This window comes from Hesperophylax consimilis, chromosome 13 (genome assembly GCF_061612785.1).
Source record: "Hesperophylax consimilis isolate HC1 chromosome 13, BYU_Hcon_1.0, whole genome shotgun sequence".
In the NCBI taxonomy this organism is placed as follows: Eukaryota; Metazoa; Arthropoda; class Insecta; order Trichoptera; family Limnephilidae; genus Hesperophylax; species Hesperophylax consimilis.
In genome coordinates this window covers 23378633-23392960 of record NC_142848.1, presented here as the reverse complement: position 1 = coordinate 23392960, position 14328 = coordinate 23378633, and the positions used below count along the sequence as shown (strand labels likewise).

Genomic DNA, 14328 nt, shown 5'->3' with positions numbered 1-14328 from the left:
TATATTTTTCATTCTGAAGGGATTATTTAAGCATCTTTTCTTCAAAAATCCTTGGCAATTCATATAGTAATTAATCTCCACAATTAACTCTGCCTTCACCATGTCCACTGACAAGCTGTTTCCGCTCGTCTGTCCACAAATTTCCCACTAATGAAAAGACGTGTTCAACAAAAGCATTGCTTATAGGGATTGAAAAAAAAATACCAATTATTTTTGGCAGTTCGGTGAAGGTTGAGGTGATTTTGAATAACTGAACCCATCGTAAATCAACAGGCATTGTTGAATCACTAGATTGTACGAACTGAGGAAATACTTGGTTTAATTTTCGGGTGTCGTCATAAAGTTTATCTTCGTTGACATTTTTCAAACCAAGTGATTCGACAGCTTCCACAGTATCTTTTTAACTTACTGCACTTGTTAGATCGAATTTTGGAAAAAGATTTTGAATACAGAATCCTCAAAATCATAATATTTTTGTATGTATTCAAGAGTTCTCCTGTAAACCTCATTGGCTTCTTTTTTTAATTGATCCTGATCAGAAGGCCCAAAAAACTTTATGTTTCTCATTATTTTGGCACCGTAAAATTCATCATGCATTCACTCAGTCAGACAGTCACACGCTCCGCGCTGTGATCCACCGTGATGGTCGTCTGTCGCTTCGCTGCCACCGCCCGGTCTGACCCGGAGATATCGATGTTAAACCCGTAGCCCGGACATGCACCATGCAAACCCGTAGACTCCGGGTCAAACCCGGAGAGGTGGCAGCCCTAGATAAGGAGCCTTAACTTGAAACCTTGCAGTTAACTCCAGAAGTAAAAGTTCATTCACCAACTTAAGTTTATCATTTTTACCTAACACTATTTAGGTGAAACAATATATTCAGACTATGGAACCTAAATCTAAATCAAGATATACCTTGGTGAAAACAATTTTTTTTAATGTTTATTGAGAATCACGGTGTAATAAAGTACAATAATTGTTAACTTTGCAGTGTGGGTGGCGTTGCTTGTTAGATTTTTGGAGATAATAATTGATTGATTGAAAAAAACAGTTTTTTCAGTTGTCGTACCTTCTTTGGTTACCTGAAAATAAAAAGTTTTATGTAAATATCGCACGGAGCCAGTAGGACTATGGCATCCCCAACCGGGTATCTTTTTAAGTTGAAAGGAGTGGGCAGGAGGAAGATAGGAATTATGCTCGCTATTCAGATCTGGTCATATATCACTTAACATGTCATTTCTAAATGGTGGTTCTTTACCTGGATTTCGATTCATTAATCCAGGTCGCTCGCAATTGCCGTAGAAAGTACATAAATTGGTCGACAATCTTATTCTTGAGTCTCGTGGAAGGTACACACTTACATACGCCAAGCTTCAAAAGTCATTCCACTCGAGTGGGTCGAACCACTCGAGTAGAATGACTTGGTCGAGAATCGAGGCCCAGAGAATCTACTAGATAACAACAACTGTGTCTAATTGTAACATATTGTATTTCTTTCTATTTTTAACACAGTCCAAAAATACAACATACAAAAATGATCCAAAATTTGTGGTTGACATTCAGAAGAAAATTAATTCCCACCTACCATCAGTCAACAAAGGCACAAAGGAACTCTTAAAACAGCGACAAGATTATATAGACCAGATATTGCAGGTTTGAATTTTTTTTATACTTATACAGGGTGTAACAGCATGTACCCGAAGGATTTTAACCAACGATTCCTGAGCATACTTGGAGTATAAACATGTAATTTTGTTGTCTGATGATTTCCAATTAAAAACAAACGAAAATAATGTTCCCATCTAAATTAAAAATAATATTAAAAATTCTGTCTGAGGTTAAGTAAACATATTTATGCATTATGCAATCTAATTTTATTTGCAGGTATACAGGCAAGCTTTTAAAAATCTTTTGGAGAATGTTACCACATTTAAGCCATTGCTAATAAAAATCAAGGATGCTTATGAAGACGCACTTACGATAAGAGAGCGACAAATTGAACTTAATGACAACTTGTTGGTACGGTTCTTTTATTTTAATTAAGTACTGTAAAATTCAGCAATAAGAAATTCCTCTCAAATTTTTTGCCATGAATGTTCACCTTCTAACTTGTCGATTTTGTAATTAAAATAATTTCCAAAGTTTGCGTTTTTTCAAAGCCCGCCAAAACTACCGAAATCTGACGAGTATGCGTGACGTCATACGTACCTCGGCTTTGTTAGTTTACAGTAAGGTCAATAAAAATGAGAAATCCCAATTTAAATATTTACAAAGATTTCCAAAAAACATGAATTCTTTTGAAATAATTTGTTTACCACAATGATGCGAGTCTACGCAGCGCAACTTTGCACAAAATTGTCTGCATTCTAATGCACGCAGCCGACTGACTCTTGAGGTAGCATTGTAAGATCAGTCAGAAACCACCGACCAATCACATGGCGTTTTTGTCTCGCACAGTTTTAATCTTTTTTAAATGTCAAATTATATACAATAAAACTTATGTATTCAGAATCAGCGTTTGCTTATCTATATGAAATATATATATTTAAGCCATAATATTTTTCACTTAATTTTCTTACTGGAGAAACAGAAAAAATGTACATTTATTTCTAGAATGTAATCTGGACATCTAACGAGGAAAATGAAAGTATTCAAGCTATTGAGATATTGAAGAATGATAATGAAGTGCTAATAAGGCAACTAAAAGCAACAAAGGAACAAAACGATAAGTTGACAGCAAAGGTTGAGCAGGTACTTCTTTAGCGAATAAAGTTTACTTTACTGATGAACTGCAGTAGAAACATAAACCGTTAACCAATATTGTTTTTATTATAAATGTAATTTCATTTATTCTAGTTGGAAAAGGAGACTTTTGTTATAAACTCAGCTTTATCGTCCGAAAGGGATGCCCGTTATGCGCTATTTCATGAAAATCACCGTTTAAAAAGTGAATTGCATAATTTACCCAAAAATCCTGACAAAAACAAAGACCCTGTTGTACTGAGTTTGGCTCTTGAGCAGTACAAGTGAGAACAGATTATATTATTAATATTGTGTATCTTGTAAATAACTGATAACTTTATTTTTTATTCTTTTAATACTGTTTACGACCGGTTCCATGCTAACTCAACACAGTGACTATTCAACACACCTTTAAAAAGTGATATAAAGTCATTAAAAACGATGAAAAAAAAAAATTTAACCTATTCTAACCTAACCTTCTTAACCCAGTTAATAAAGTTTTTGTTTCATCACTTTCCATGACTTTATATAAATTTTTAAAGATGTGATGAATTATCATTTTGATGATTTATCCGGTCACCTTTACGACCATCTTGATAAACTTATTCAGATTCTCAGCAGTAGTGAAGATATCCAAGTTTGCAAACTGATAATATATTAACTATTTACTTAATGAGTTTTGCAGTGATAGGGTCCAAACATATACATAGATATATAGGTGCGTGAAGAGGTTTGTTTTACGATAACCCCCTTACTAATAAACGTGTTTTAAATTTCACAACTGATAAAGAACCATTTACCATAATACATCAATGGCTGTTTATCAGTTGCGTAAAATATATTAAATTAGACCGGTCGGTGGCCGAGTTGACATCGCATTTGGGTCCCACCCAGGTGTAGTGTGTTCAATTCCTCAGCTGGCTAAATCCTCCATCACAACACAAGCAACATTTTTCCCTTACTGTGGTGGTAGTAGGAGATTTTAAAATATTGTCAGATCATTCGTAACCCAGGAATGTCTGTCTTTCATTTAATTTAATTTTTTAATAAGTTTATCAGTCCGGCCCATATATATGTTAGATTAAGTTAAGTTACAAGTTTACTTTGTTTAAATTTGAAAAAAAATATTAAAATTGTTGCATAATTTCTATTACAGAAAAAGCTTATCTAAAGCAATCCAAGATCTAAACACTATGTCTGAAGATTACTCTGATGCAATTCCTAAAAAAGAATATGAGCTTTTGGAATCTGATCATGTTGTTCTGACAAGGGATTTTAATGAAGCAATCGGCCAACTAAAAGCTACCACTGAGATGTACGACACTTTATTGAGTAAGTAATTAAGTTTTAATGCATTCAAATTATATTATAACTAGTGCAGACCCGTGAAAAGTTACGGATAATCTGAATTCTCAACAAATCAGTTCCAATTTTCAAAATGGCCCTTGAAAATGATATATATATATATGTAGATAGGTACTTTATCACTTATCTGAATTCTCGAAACAAACACTTCCAATTTTGAAAATGACTTAAATTCAAAGTAAAAGTTCTAGAGTTAATTGAACTGGAATTGCAGACAGACAGAGTCTTTAAATTTTTCTTAGTGGCCTTTTCCTGAGCACAGTAAAACTAAAACCTTCATAAACAACAAAATAAAAAGGGTCACCGATGCTCTTCTAACGGCAGATGCATTTTGTTTGAAGTCATACCGGTTACTGGATGAGTATGAGTATATGGTTACTGATTCACAATGATTACAGAAGAGTATTCAACACTGAAAGACGAAGCTGTAGATTTGCGTGACAGATGCACGGACTTGGAGCAGGTGGGAACGCCCCGACCCCATTGGGACGTCTGCGGCGACTTCATCGGGGGCGGGAGCTCTCGGTGGAAGGTGCTAAGCAAGGGACTGTCCAGCAGGGACCAGCTCCAAGTTATACTTCGCGAGCTCGGCCCGATAGCCCAGTCGCTGAACTTGGAATATTTTGAAGGCTTGGTATGTAACATATACAGATTGAACACAAATGTTTCAGCATTCTATTAGTAATATGGGTAGATGGACAAATTTACATTTAACATTTTATTTGTATTTATTTTATGTGTAAAGAGTCCCAACTGCCCAGTGTCGTGAGATTGTGGCTTTTCTAAGTTGGAGTGTGTTGTCATTCCGCATACTGTATTATTTGTTCTTTGATGAGGCATCTTCATTTTAGGGTCTGGACCCTATTGTCCCATCCTATCTGCAATATGAAGGACAAGTGAGGAACCTTCGTCTCTCTCGACGAGAACTGAGCATCCTGATAAATGACATATGGGCAGCCAAAACAATCCACGAAGGAGAAATTAGTATGCAAGATTTTCTCTCCAAATACTTCTCAGAACGGTGAATATAAATTTTTTTTTTTTTGGGTAACAAACAGTAACACATTTAAATTTTTTGTTTGTTTACCAGGTTGTATAAACCAGAGAAGTTTCCACATAAGATACATTACACAAAAAATAAAAATTATTAAAGAAAAATATTGATAGTGGAAATTAATATTTTATAATAAACCGTGTTCACAAACTTCCTGTAATTGTTTAGTTTCGGTTGCCTCCTTATTGTACCAATTTTAAATGTCTACTCAGAAGATTCTGAGCACAAACTGCCTCATTTTTTACATTATGTTTTAGTTGTAATGTTCTTATTTTGTCCTGTGCTACAATAGCACTGTTATTATTACTCTTTGTTTTGTCATAGCTTTCTATAAATAAATAAATAAATAGTGGACAATTTTTATAGCCCCGCTTTTGTGAGTAATAATAATAATAATATTTAATAATCACCTCAGGGGCGCTTGATACTGTATATATATATATATATGTGTTATGTATATTATATATTTATGTATTAGATCTGTATTGGGTAAGGTGCGCTGTAGGAATACTTTTAAGAACATGACCACTAATACATGTACATGTATCTGTATTAGATCTGTATTGGGTAAGGCGCGCGTAGGAATAATTTTAAGAACATTACCACTAATACTTAATTACCCTTTTTAAGTTTGTTATAGTAAAGCGCACTTGAAATGAAATGACACTAAACTGCGCTATATAAATGCTATGTTATTATTATTATTAACAATTGAGAAAAATAAATGTAAAAAAAAAAAAAGACTAAAAGTATAAGGGGTCTAAAGGACGTACTTGATTTACTTTATCGAGTGATTCCTGTAATTATTTGGAGTAAAAAAGTAAATGAAGTTTTGATCTCTTTTTTGTTTATTTTTTTTAAATTTTTTTTCTTAAAAACCAAACAAAAAAAAAATTCTTCCATGTGTCATCACTGATTACTCATCCGAGTAAACGCCCAACCCCTCACCCCGTCCCTAACTTTCCAATATATACTGATTTTTTATACTTTAGAGCGGGAGCACAAAGAGAGCGGTCAGGAGTTCCGAGTTCCGCGTTCGGCGTTCATTAGAATGTACTCATACTATAACAACAACGCACAAGGCGGTCAAAACGGAACGTCGCGTTCTAAGAGTTCTTTTCCCGCAGAGGCAGAGAACGCCAGAACGCCGCGATGTCTGAGGTTACAAACACGGAAAAGTTCATTGAATTGGTTAGGGAAAGGAGTTTATTATACTATTTAAGTGATGTAAATTATAAAAATATAGAATCGTTGTTCATCTTTAAGTAAATCCTGAAAAATACTAGTAAATTCGCCTTGTTCTTCTCGCGTTGTGTTGATTGGGTGCACCCAAAGATATTAGAAGAACGAGATGTGCTACGCGCAGTTCGTACTGAGTGGAATTGTTTTGCCGAGTGTCGCCGGTTTTGTTCACCAATACTACTGCACACCTTCGCTTGCGCTAAGGTATCCGCACTAATACATAGAACAGATTTCTGTGCGTACACGTCCCGATACCGTTCAAAGTACCCTAATTAGGTAGTACTCCGGCTACGGTCCGGCGGCCAACATAGCATATCTCGTTCTTCTAATATCTTTGGGTGCACCCAATACTTCCTTTTCTTTTTAGAAGCTGCTAAGCTCCACAAGAGCAATACTTCTTTATCGGATGATGAACTTTCTAGTGACATGTTGCATATGCAAAGACCCAAACGAAACTAGAACGCGAGAATTTGAACGCCGCTTGTGTGCTTTGGAACTCTTGAGCGGTCAACGGTCACTAGAACGCAGAACTCTGACCGCTCTCTGTGTGCTCCCGCTCTTAAGTTGAAAAAAACAAAAACATCAAAAAAATCTTTGGAGAAATTTTAATTCCTAATAATGTCAGGATTAAAGTACGTCAAGTACATCCGTCAACATCCTGTACACATAGGTAAAATTAAACTATATAAAAATAGTAATGTTAGCAAAATGATCAAAGATAAACCAAAATAAGAAAGAAAAACAACATAATGAAAATGAGAAAAATAACTTAAAGATCTTTACACAGCATGGTAGAGAGTTCGTAATCAACCTTTTTTATTTAATTTTTTTTAGTGTGCATTAGTGAATTGACCTGAGAATAGTGGAAAAAATCAGAAATCTGAAAAGATGTTATTGTATTTTGTGTCTTTCTGAAAAATGTATGTTTTGTGTAGCTTGTTTTTGAGTGTGGGTTTTAAGAATTGATATCAATATTTGTCCACTTTCGACTGTGACAGATATTGATTGATACCTCCTTCTTCTACAAATAACCTTTCGGCACCTAGCTTTAGACATAGACTTCCTCAAAGAGTTGTCTAAGCGATATTGCACTACTGCTTATGACAAATAAACTTCTGAATACATAGTGTATTATGGTATCCTGGCTGAGATAGGATTTAGATCAATGAAGTTACAATACATCTAGACTTGTAATTGTCTCACAACATTAAGATAAAATGTGGCAAGTAAGAAACACTCTTATGTTTCCAGCATCTTAATTTAAACGTTGCTCATGTATGACAAAGATAAACATTAAAAAAATATATGTGAAAATAAACGATAGGACCGGGTGATAGGAGTATTTGCCTATTTTAAACACTGAAATTTACTTGGCAACAGTACTGACTTTGTAATTTGGCTGTTGCGCCAGACAGAGGTCGGCATTGCATTTTCTCTATGACGCATAAATTCTTCAGATGGAAAACAACTGTATTATTTAATTTGTGTGTATTTACAAATGAAATGTTATTCCTTGGCTTTTACTTTTACTTTTTTTTTGTAAGCCGAGTAATTAAAACATTTTCTCATCACATAGGTGGGGATTTTGGCACGACCTTACACGAGGTGTGACAGTTTAGTGCTAAAACTATGACATCGAAAGTACTACAATTGACTTACTTTTTGCTTGCCCCTTTGAGATTTCTACAGCGTGTCTATATTTATTTTAAAGTCATTGACGAAAATTGAAATTAAATAAAATACAATAATAAAGGTGGGAATGAAAAAAATTGATTAAAAATTAGCTCTGTTGTAACTTATCTTTCTGCTACTTACAACATTTTCGAGAAACAGGGAAGTTAAAGAAAATTGTCAACTGTACGCCTTCATAATGTGAGGTTATGTGGTCAGATACCAGCAGGCCAGTATCAGAGCAGAGTGGGCGTACAACCTGTGCAGTGGCTGTGAACAGATGTTGGATGATCAGCAGATCAAGCTCTTCTGGGGCGTGCTGAATGGTGCCTTGAGTCAGGACATTTACTATGCCCATAAAGCCCAATGGTCTCGTTTCAAAGAAAATGTGCTCAAATTTGCAAATGGAGTAAAGGTGAGGGGACTTAAAAAATTCTGCCTCAATACAAAAAAATAAATCAAACGCAACATAATTTTAACTCAACCATAAAACGTGCTTTAATCTTCTATATGTATATTCTGTGGAAACTCAGATTGTGAGTAATTTGGTTTGCGAGTGTTCAGAAAGAATTTATTTTTTTAAATAATTTTAAACTTGATAAATGAGCGATGTCTTGCTATACAAGTACCTGTTTAATGTGGAAGTATTGTATTTTCAGAACACGGTATCAATAGAGGATCTCGAAAAAGCGGCAAAAACATCATTCCCAATCAAATCAGAAGTTGAAATTAAAAATATCTTAGAAGTGGCCAGAAGACAACTAAAAATAAAATCTGTGGCTTCAGAAGTTGATCTGGATAAACTATTTATAGAGGTACTAATTTTACTTGGTGTTTTAAAACCTGTCAATAATTATATTCTAAAAGCGGGGGAACAGCCCTTTGTCTTGTTTAGGCCTACTTATTGTCACTAGCGGAAGAGGGACAGCAAGTGTATATTATGAGTGTAAAATAATATTGTTAGGAAGCTTACAATGTGTCCTATTCATATAGGTTCCAGTTAGACCGTGTGCACGATATCACAAGTGAAATAATATCTTATGTTCGCATCGTTACATTTATTTGTGTCAGTTTTTCTAGTGCAATTTGTTTATTTTACTTTTCATCTAATTTATTCATTGGACTGCGTGTACTAATAATAAATATAGGATATAGACAATTGCAGATGCTGATATTAAATATCTATCAATATAGATGTTTTCCACGAACCTATTGATTTAAAAAAATATATTCATTTTCCTGCATACGCCTACTAATTGTGACTAGCGGAAAAGGGACAGCAACAGACTACTTTCAGATAAAATTTATTTGAATAACCTTTCAGAATTTTAATTCCAAAGAAATAATACAATATTTGACATTTTAAAATGCATTTTATATAACCGACTTCAACACACTTTGGCTTCGAACTATGTAAGTTCGTAAGTAGGTAAGTTATGCATCTGTGTGATCACTGTAATGAAGGCAACCAAGATTGATAGACCTACACCTAGTGATTTGGACATTGAACAGAAAATTAATAGAAGTGTGATACTGATACCATACCGATTCGAAAGAAATGTTGAATATTTAAATTATCCTTTTCGACTCCTAGGTCTCTGACGAGCCAATAAAATTAAGTATCTCCTAAAGAATTTTAATTTCAATTATGGTTTTAATCAATATCCTAATGAAAAATTAAGCATACTTTGGACGTGTACAAGTCCACAACACACTTCTATTGGTTTATCTCTACAGTGAATTGAACTAACGGCATTTATATATTTGATTTTAATTTTCTTTCGTTACCATTTCTTCAGAATGAAGAGGGATTTGAGCGCACTGATCTGGCAAAAGAATTATTCCGCCAAATGCAAATGGGACAAGAGAAATACACGCGTGAAATAATAGTTCAACTTGGGGGAAAGAAGAACCCAAATAAACTTATTTCTGTGGACAACCTGAAGAGGGCGTTTGTTATTGTTGATCCACACATCAGTAAGTTATACAAACTGCGTATCTGAGTATTGTAGGTATGGATTATAATGGATTTTAAGATTTAACGAAAGATCTAAGGGAAGCAGTTATGGGTACAGCCACTCTGTGAACCATTTATTGGATAACCAAAACCTCTGCCCAGGTCACCCCAAATGGTTCGCTATGTTTAGTGACGCAGGGGTGCCCAGATTCACGGGTAAGGTTTGTCTAGGTCTTTGCGGCGGATGCATCTGTCCACTAACTGCGTAGCTCGCCAGATCGTGAGAGGCCAGTTAAGAGAGACCTTTTGACCTCGCCTTCCACCGCAGTGGGAGGAATAGATTCATAAGTTTGTCACTCTTCAAAACACTGATCCCCAGATTCCTACCCACCCTTAATACCTTTTTCCTGCCCAGAACTTCCTCCCTTTAAAAAGACCCTTCACACAGCATCCCCAAATATGACGTAAGCCCTGAGGGAAATTATTGTGCAGTTAATGCAAAAAAAAAGTTTACGAAAAAGGTAAAAATGCACATCTGCTACATAAATATGTACAAATTTCTATTTCTTATTAATTAATTATTTATTTATTTTATTTATTATTTATTAACGCCCTATCGGGCTTTTACATAGTAAGTTGACAGAATATGTATATAAGTGTAACATGTACATGGATAAAATAGCTAAATATAATTTACTCATAAGGTAATTAGAAAATAATATGGTAAAGTAAATCAAAGTATGAAGGCTAGACCTTTTTTTTAAAGCTAATAAATATTACAAGTTAATAACTAGCAAATAGGTCTAAAATTAGTTGCCTTTTGAAACTCTCAAAGTTATTAATACCAAATATGTCGATAAGTTTACAATATTTGTTTGCGCAGTGATGAATTCTTGGAATTGGTGAGTACAAAGAGTAGTTAGTATTGAGGTTATTGTTACATTTAAAAGTGTCTATGCTTCAAGTTTGTCTGGCAGGTACATTCATATAAATTAATTCCAATAATTCAGGGCTGTCAATGAGAGATTTGATAATTTTGAATAAAAATAATATATCAGTTAGAACTCTTCTATCCGATAGTTTGAGAAGTCTGGTTTCGGTACGTAAGTTATTATAATTTATAAATTCGATGGGAATATTCATTTTAAAATTGATGTACCCAAGAAATTTATTTTGTACCTTTTCTAAGGCTTGAGAATGGACTTTGTAGAACGGTGACCATACTGTTGAATTATATTCTATTTTACTTCGTACTAATGAGCAATATAAATGTTTTAAAGTTAACACATTTTTAAACTTTGCCTTTATTATGTCTGTTATATAGCTTATAATGATCAGTTTAATATTTTCCAGTCACCTCAGAGTGAAGGTTTAATTAAGATATTCATTATTAGGTGTTTAGTAAATTTAAATAAGATATTAAAACATAGAAATCAATAGATAAATGTTTCACATTAGGATAGCTGAGTTGCATTTTATGATATAGATTAGATCTTTGATTGAATCTTATAAATCGTAATACATGAATAATATAAGAATTTGGTCACTAGTGTGATTGATGACCGTTAGGTGTAGAGATTGCAAATAAACATTACATCATATCAAACTTTAACATAGCCACATACCCAATAACAACCCTGGTGAACTTTATTAAAGGGACTGGGTTGTTGTTAAAGGATTGAGGTAAAATGAGAGATAGCACAATGGGCCTATGGCCTAGGTGCTCACAAAAACTATGTGTAAACCGTCTCCACCCTTTAAAAAAAAAATCAAACTTTCACAAAGGTACAGAGACCAGGGAGAGATTCCGGTTCTACTAAGGATAAGGAATTGTTCTTAACCTTAAAATTATTAAGCACTTACGTTAACCTACGTTAATTGCAATTCCAGTTCTTTCGGATGACAGCAGAATTTAATTTTTCATTAACTGCGATTGTAGCTTTCTCAGATGACAGCGAAAAAGTTGTTAATTTTAAGGTTAAGGACAATTCCTAATCCTTAAGTAAGGACCGAAAATGCCCCTCAGAATTACTTCTCATTAATCATTAAACAAGAAGATAAAACTAATAAATCTAAACGAATTACCAATATTATCCTCAATTAATTTTGGTCTTAATGGCCGAGTGGTTAAAGGCGTTGTCCCGGTAAGACAGAGATCCTGGGTTCGATTCCTAGTAGCAACCGTTACCTGTGTCTGGTGGCAGCCGGTAAAACATTAAGTCAGATAATATATTAGTACATATCTATTTATAAAGAAAACTGTCTTCTTGATACATGCCCACTGAACAAAATTTATGATTATACCATTGCTCAAAATTTTCGAGATTTCGTACCTTTTTCTGAAAAACTTTCTTCAAAAATCTTCCTTGAAAATTGAAAATCCCCAGATCTGGGGACTTTTTCCATGACATAGCATCACTGCGAGACAACGCTCGACAACAAATAATCACTCATCTCATAATAACATTTTTTAACTTGTATCGAAGAGAGTTGTGAGCGGAATTGGCCGAAAAAGAGTAGATGTTAAATGGAAGACACAATATGACGCATCCGCATTCTCGTTTAATATGCTACTGAACAAACTGTTCCTTCCAATGTGGTGGTAAAAGCAAGATCACCGTCTGCGATAATGCTAATATTGGAAAAGAATCATATGTACCCACGCTTTCGACTGTTCACAGATTATCCAAAGAAAGTAGTAAAATTCTGAATCGCAATCGAAAACGAACTGCTATGAACAAAGACAATGCAAGTTACGCATGCTTAGTAGGTACCTATTGTATGAGAACTTTGTATAACCGAACCGAGTTTCGTATTGTGATTAGCCAGGCCGCTACTGCCTGTGTCTTGTTCTATTGCATGTTACGTCATCAGAATCATCGTTTAGAATGATTTGTATTATCTTCTTCTTTAATGATTAAGTCTTACATTGGTGGTAATAACCTTAAAAAGTTATTCCTGTATATTTGTACAAAGGTATATTTCTGCAAATAACTGTAACGCACTGATCATTATCAGCAATGGTTTGATTAAAGTTATTGTTTGTTGATTGCAGATCATGTTGTGATGGAATCAAACATACGTTGGGTATTTTCTGACAAGACATCCAACCTTACAATGATCTATCCAATACCTCTGAAAGCATTAGCAGCCAAACTATCCTCAGGGAATATACAAAGAGTTGGGCCACGGACCAAGGGAAAATAAAATAAAAAACATTATAAATAGGATGAATGATTAGGTGATGATTAAATAAATGAAGATATAGAAAATATGAATGAGAAAAGTATGCACCTACCCTGGAAAATAGATGATCACACAAAATAAGGAACTCCAGTGAAAAATATATATATATATATATATATGCATATAAGATCAACAAACTCTGATTCTGAATACATAAATTAAAACACCCTATTTGGTTGGCAGAAAAATGTTCTTGACAAAAGAGAACTCATTCGAATCTACATGGCTATAGGTCAATCTTTATTAAAATATGGAGTAATTGGATCTTGCATCTTGAAAATACTACTTAAAGTACCTATCAAAACTAGCTCTTACCATATTTTTAATAATCTAAACATCATGTCACGTAAACTCTATGCTAAAACCATACTTATTTATAACCACTAAAATAATTCACTTAAACTGTTATGTTTTAAGAAATACAAAATATTGTATGTGGTATCAGAAGTCGGGGACGTCCGAGGAAGACATGGCACGATCAAGTGAATCAGATACTTAAGTCGGGCAATGTCAAGAGTCAAAATAAAAATAGAAGAGTATAATAATAATATTTGGCTAATTTATATAGCGCCGTTTTCGTGAGAAATCACCTCAAGGGCGCTGTGAAGAGTATGTATGAGACAATGTATGAATGTGAATGAGGCAAGAAGTATGTGCCAAGACCGAGTTGTTTGGCGGTCCATCCTCTCTGCCTACCCCTGCGGAGAATGGCGTGATGGTTAGTTAGTTAGTTATAATGCACTTGATCTACTAACGAATATACCTAACAGAATCATTAGATCCTTCAATCAAAAATACATCGAACAAATTAAAACGAAGACAATCATTTGGACAGAGAAATTCCATTTACTATAGCAGAAAACTTTACAACAAATTAACACTCTCCTACAAAAAAACTTACAAATGTCAATATATACCGGTCGGTGGCCGAGTTGACATCGCGCTTGGGTACCACTCGGGCGTAGTGTGTTCAATTCCTCGGCTGGCTAAGTCCTCCATCACAACACAAGCAACATTTTCAGCTTACTGTGGTGGTAGTAGGAGATTTTCA

General features: G+C 34.4%; 1 protein-coding gene across 1 annotated transcript; it reads left to right on the top strand.

The window, feature by feature from the left end:
• Positions 1-100: 100 nt before the first annotated feature.
• On the top strand, positions 101-13238 carry LOC149418624 (translin-associated factor X-interacting protein 1-like). The gene is made up of 11 exons (XM_089639131.1): positions 101-127; positions 1513-1653; positions 1885-2019; positions 2857-3026; positions 3899-4074; positions 4506-4741; positions 4959-5128; positions 8294-8489; positions 8734-8889; positions 9874-10051; positions 13087-13238. The coding sequence occupies exons 1-11, from the start codon at positions 101-103 to the stop codon at positions 13236-13238; spliced, it is 1737 nt and encodes a 578-aa protein (XP_089495257.1).
• Positions 13239-14328: the final 1090 nt, after the last annotated feature.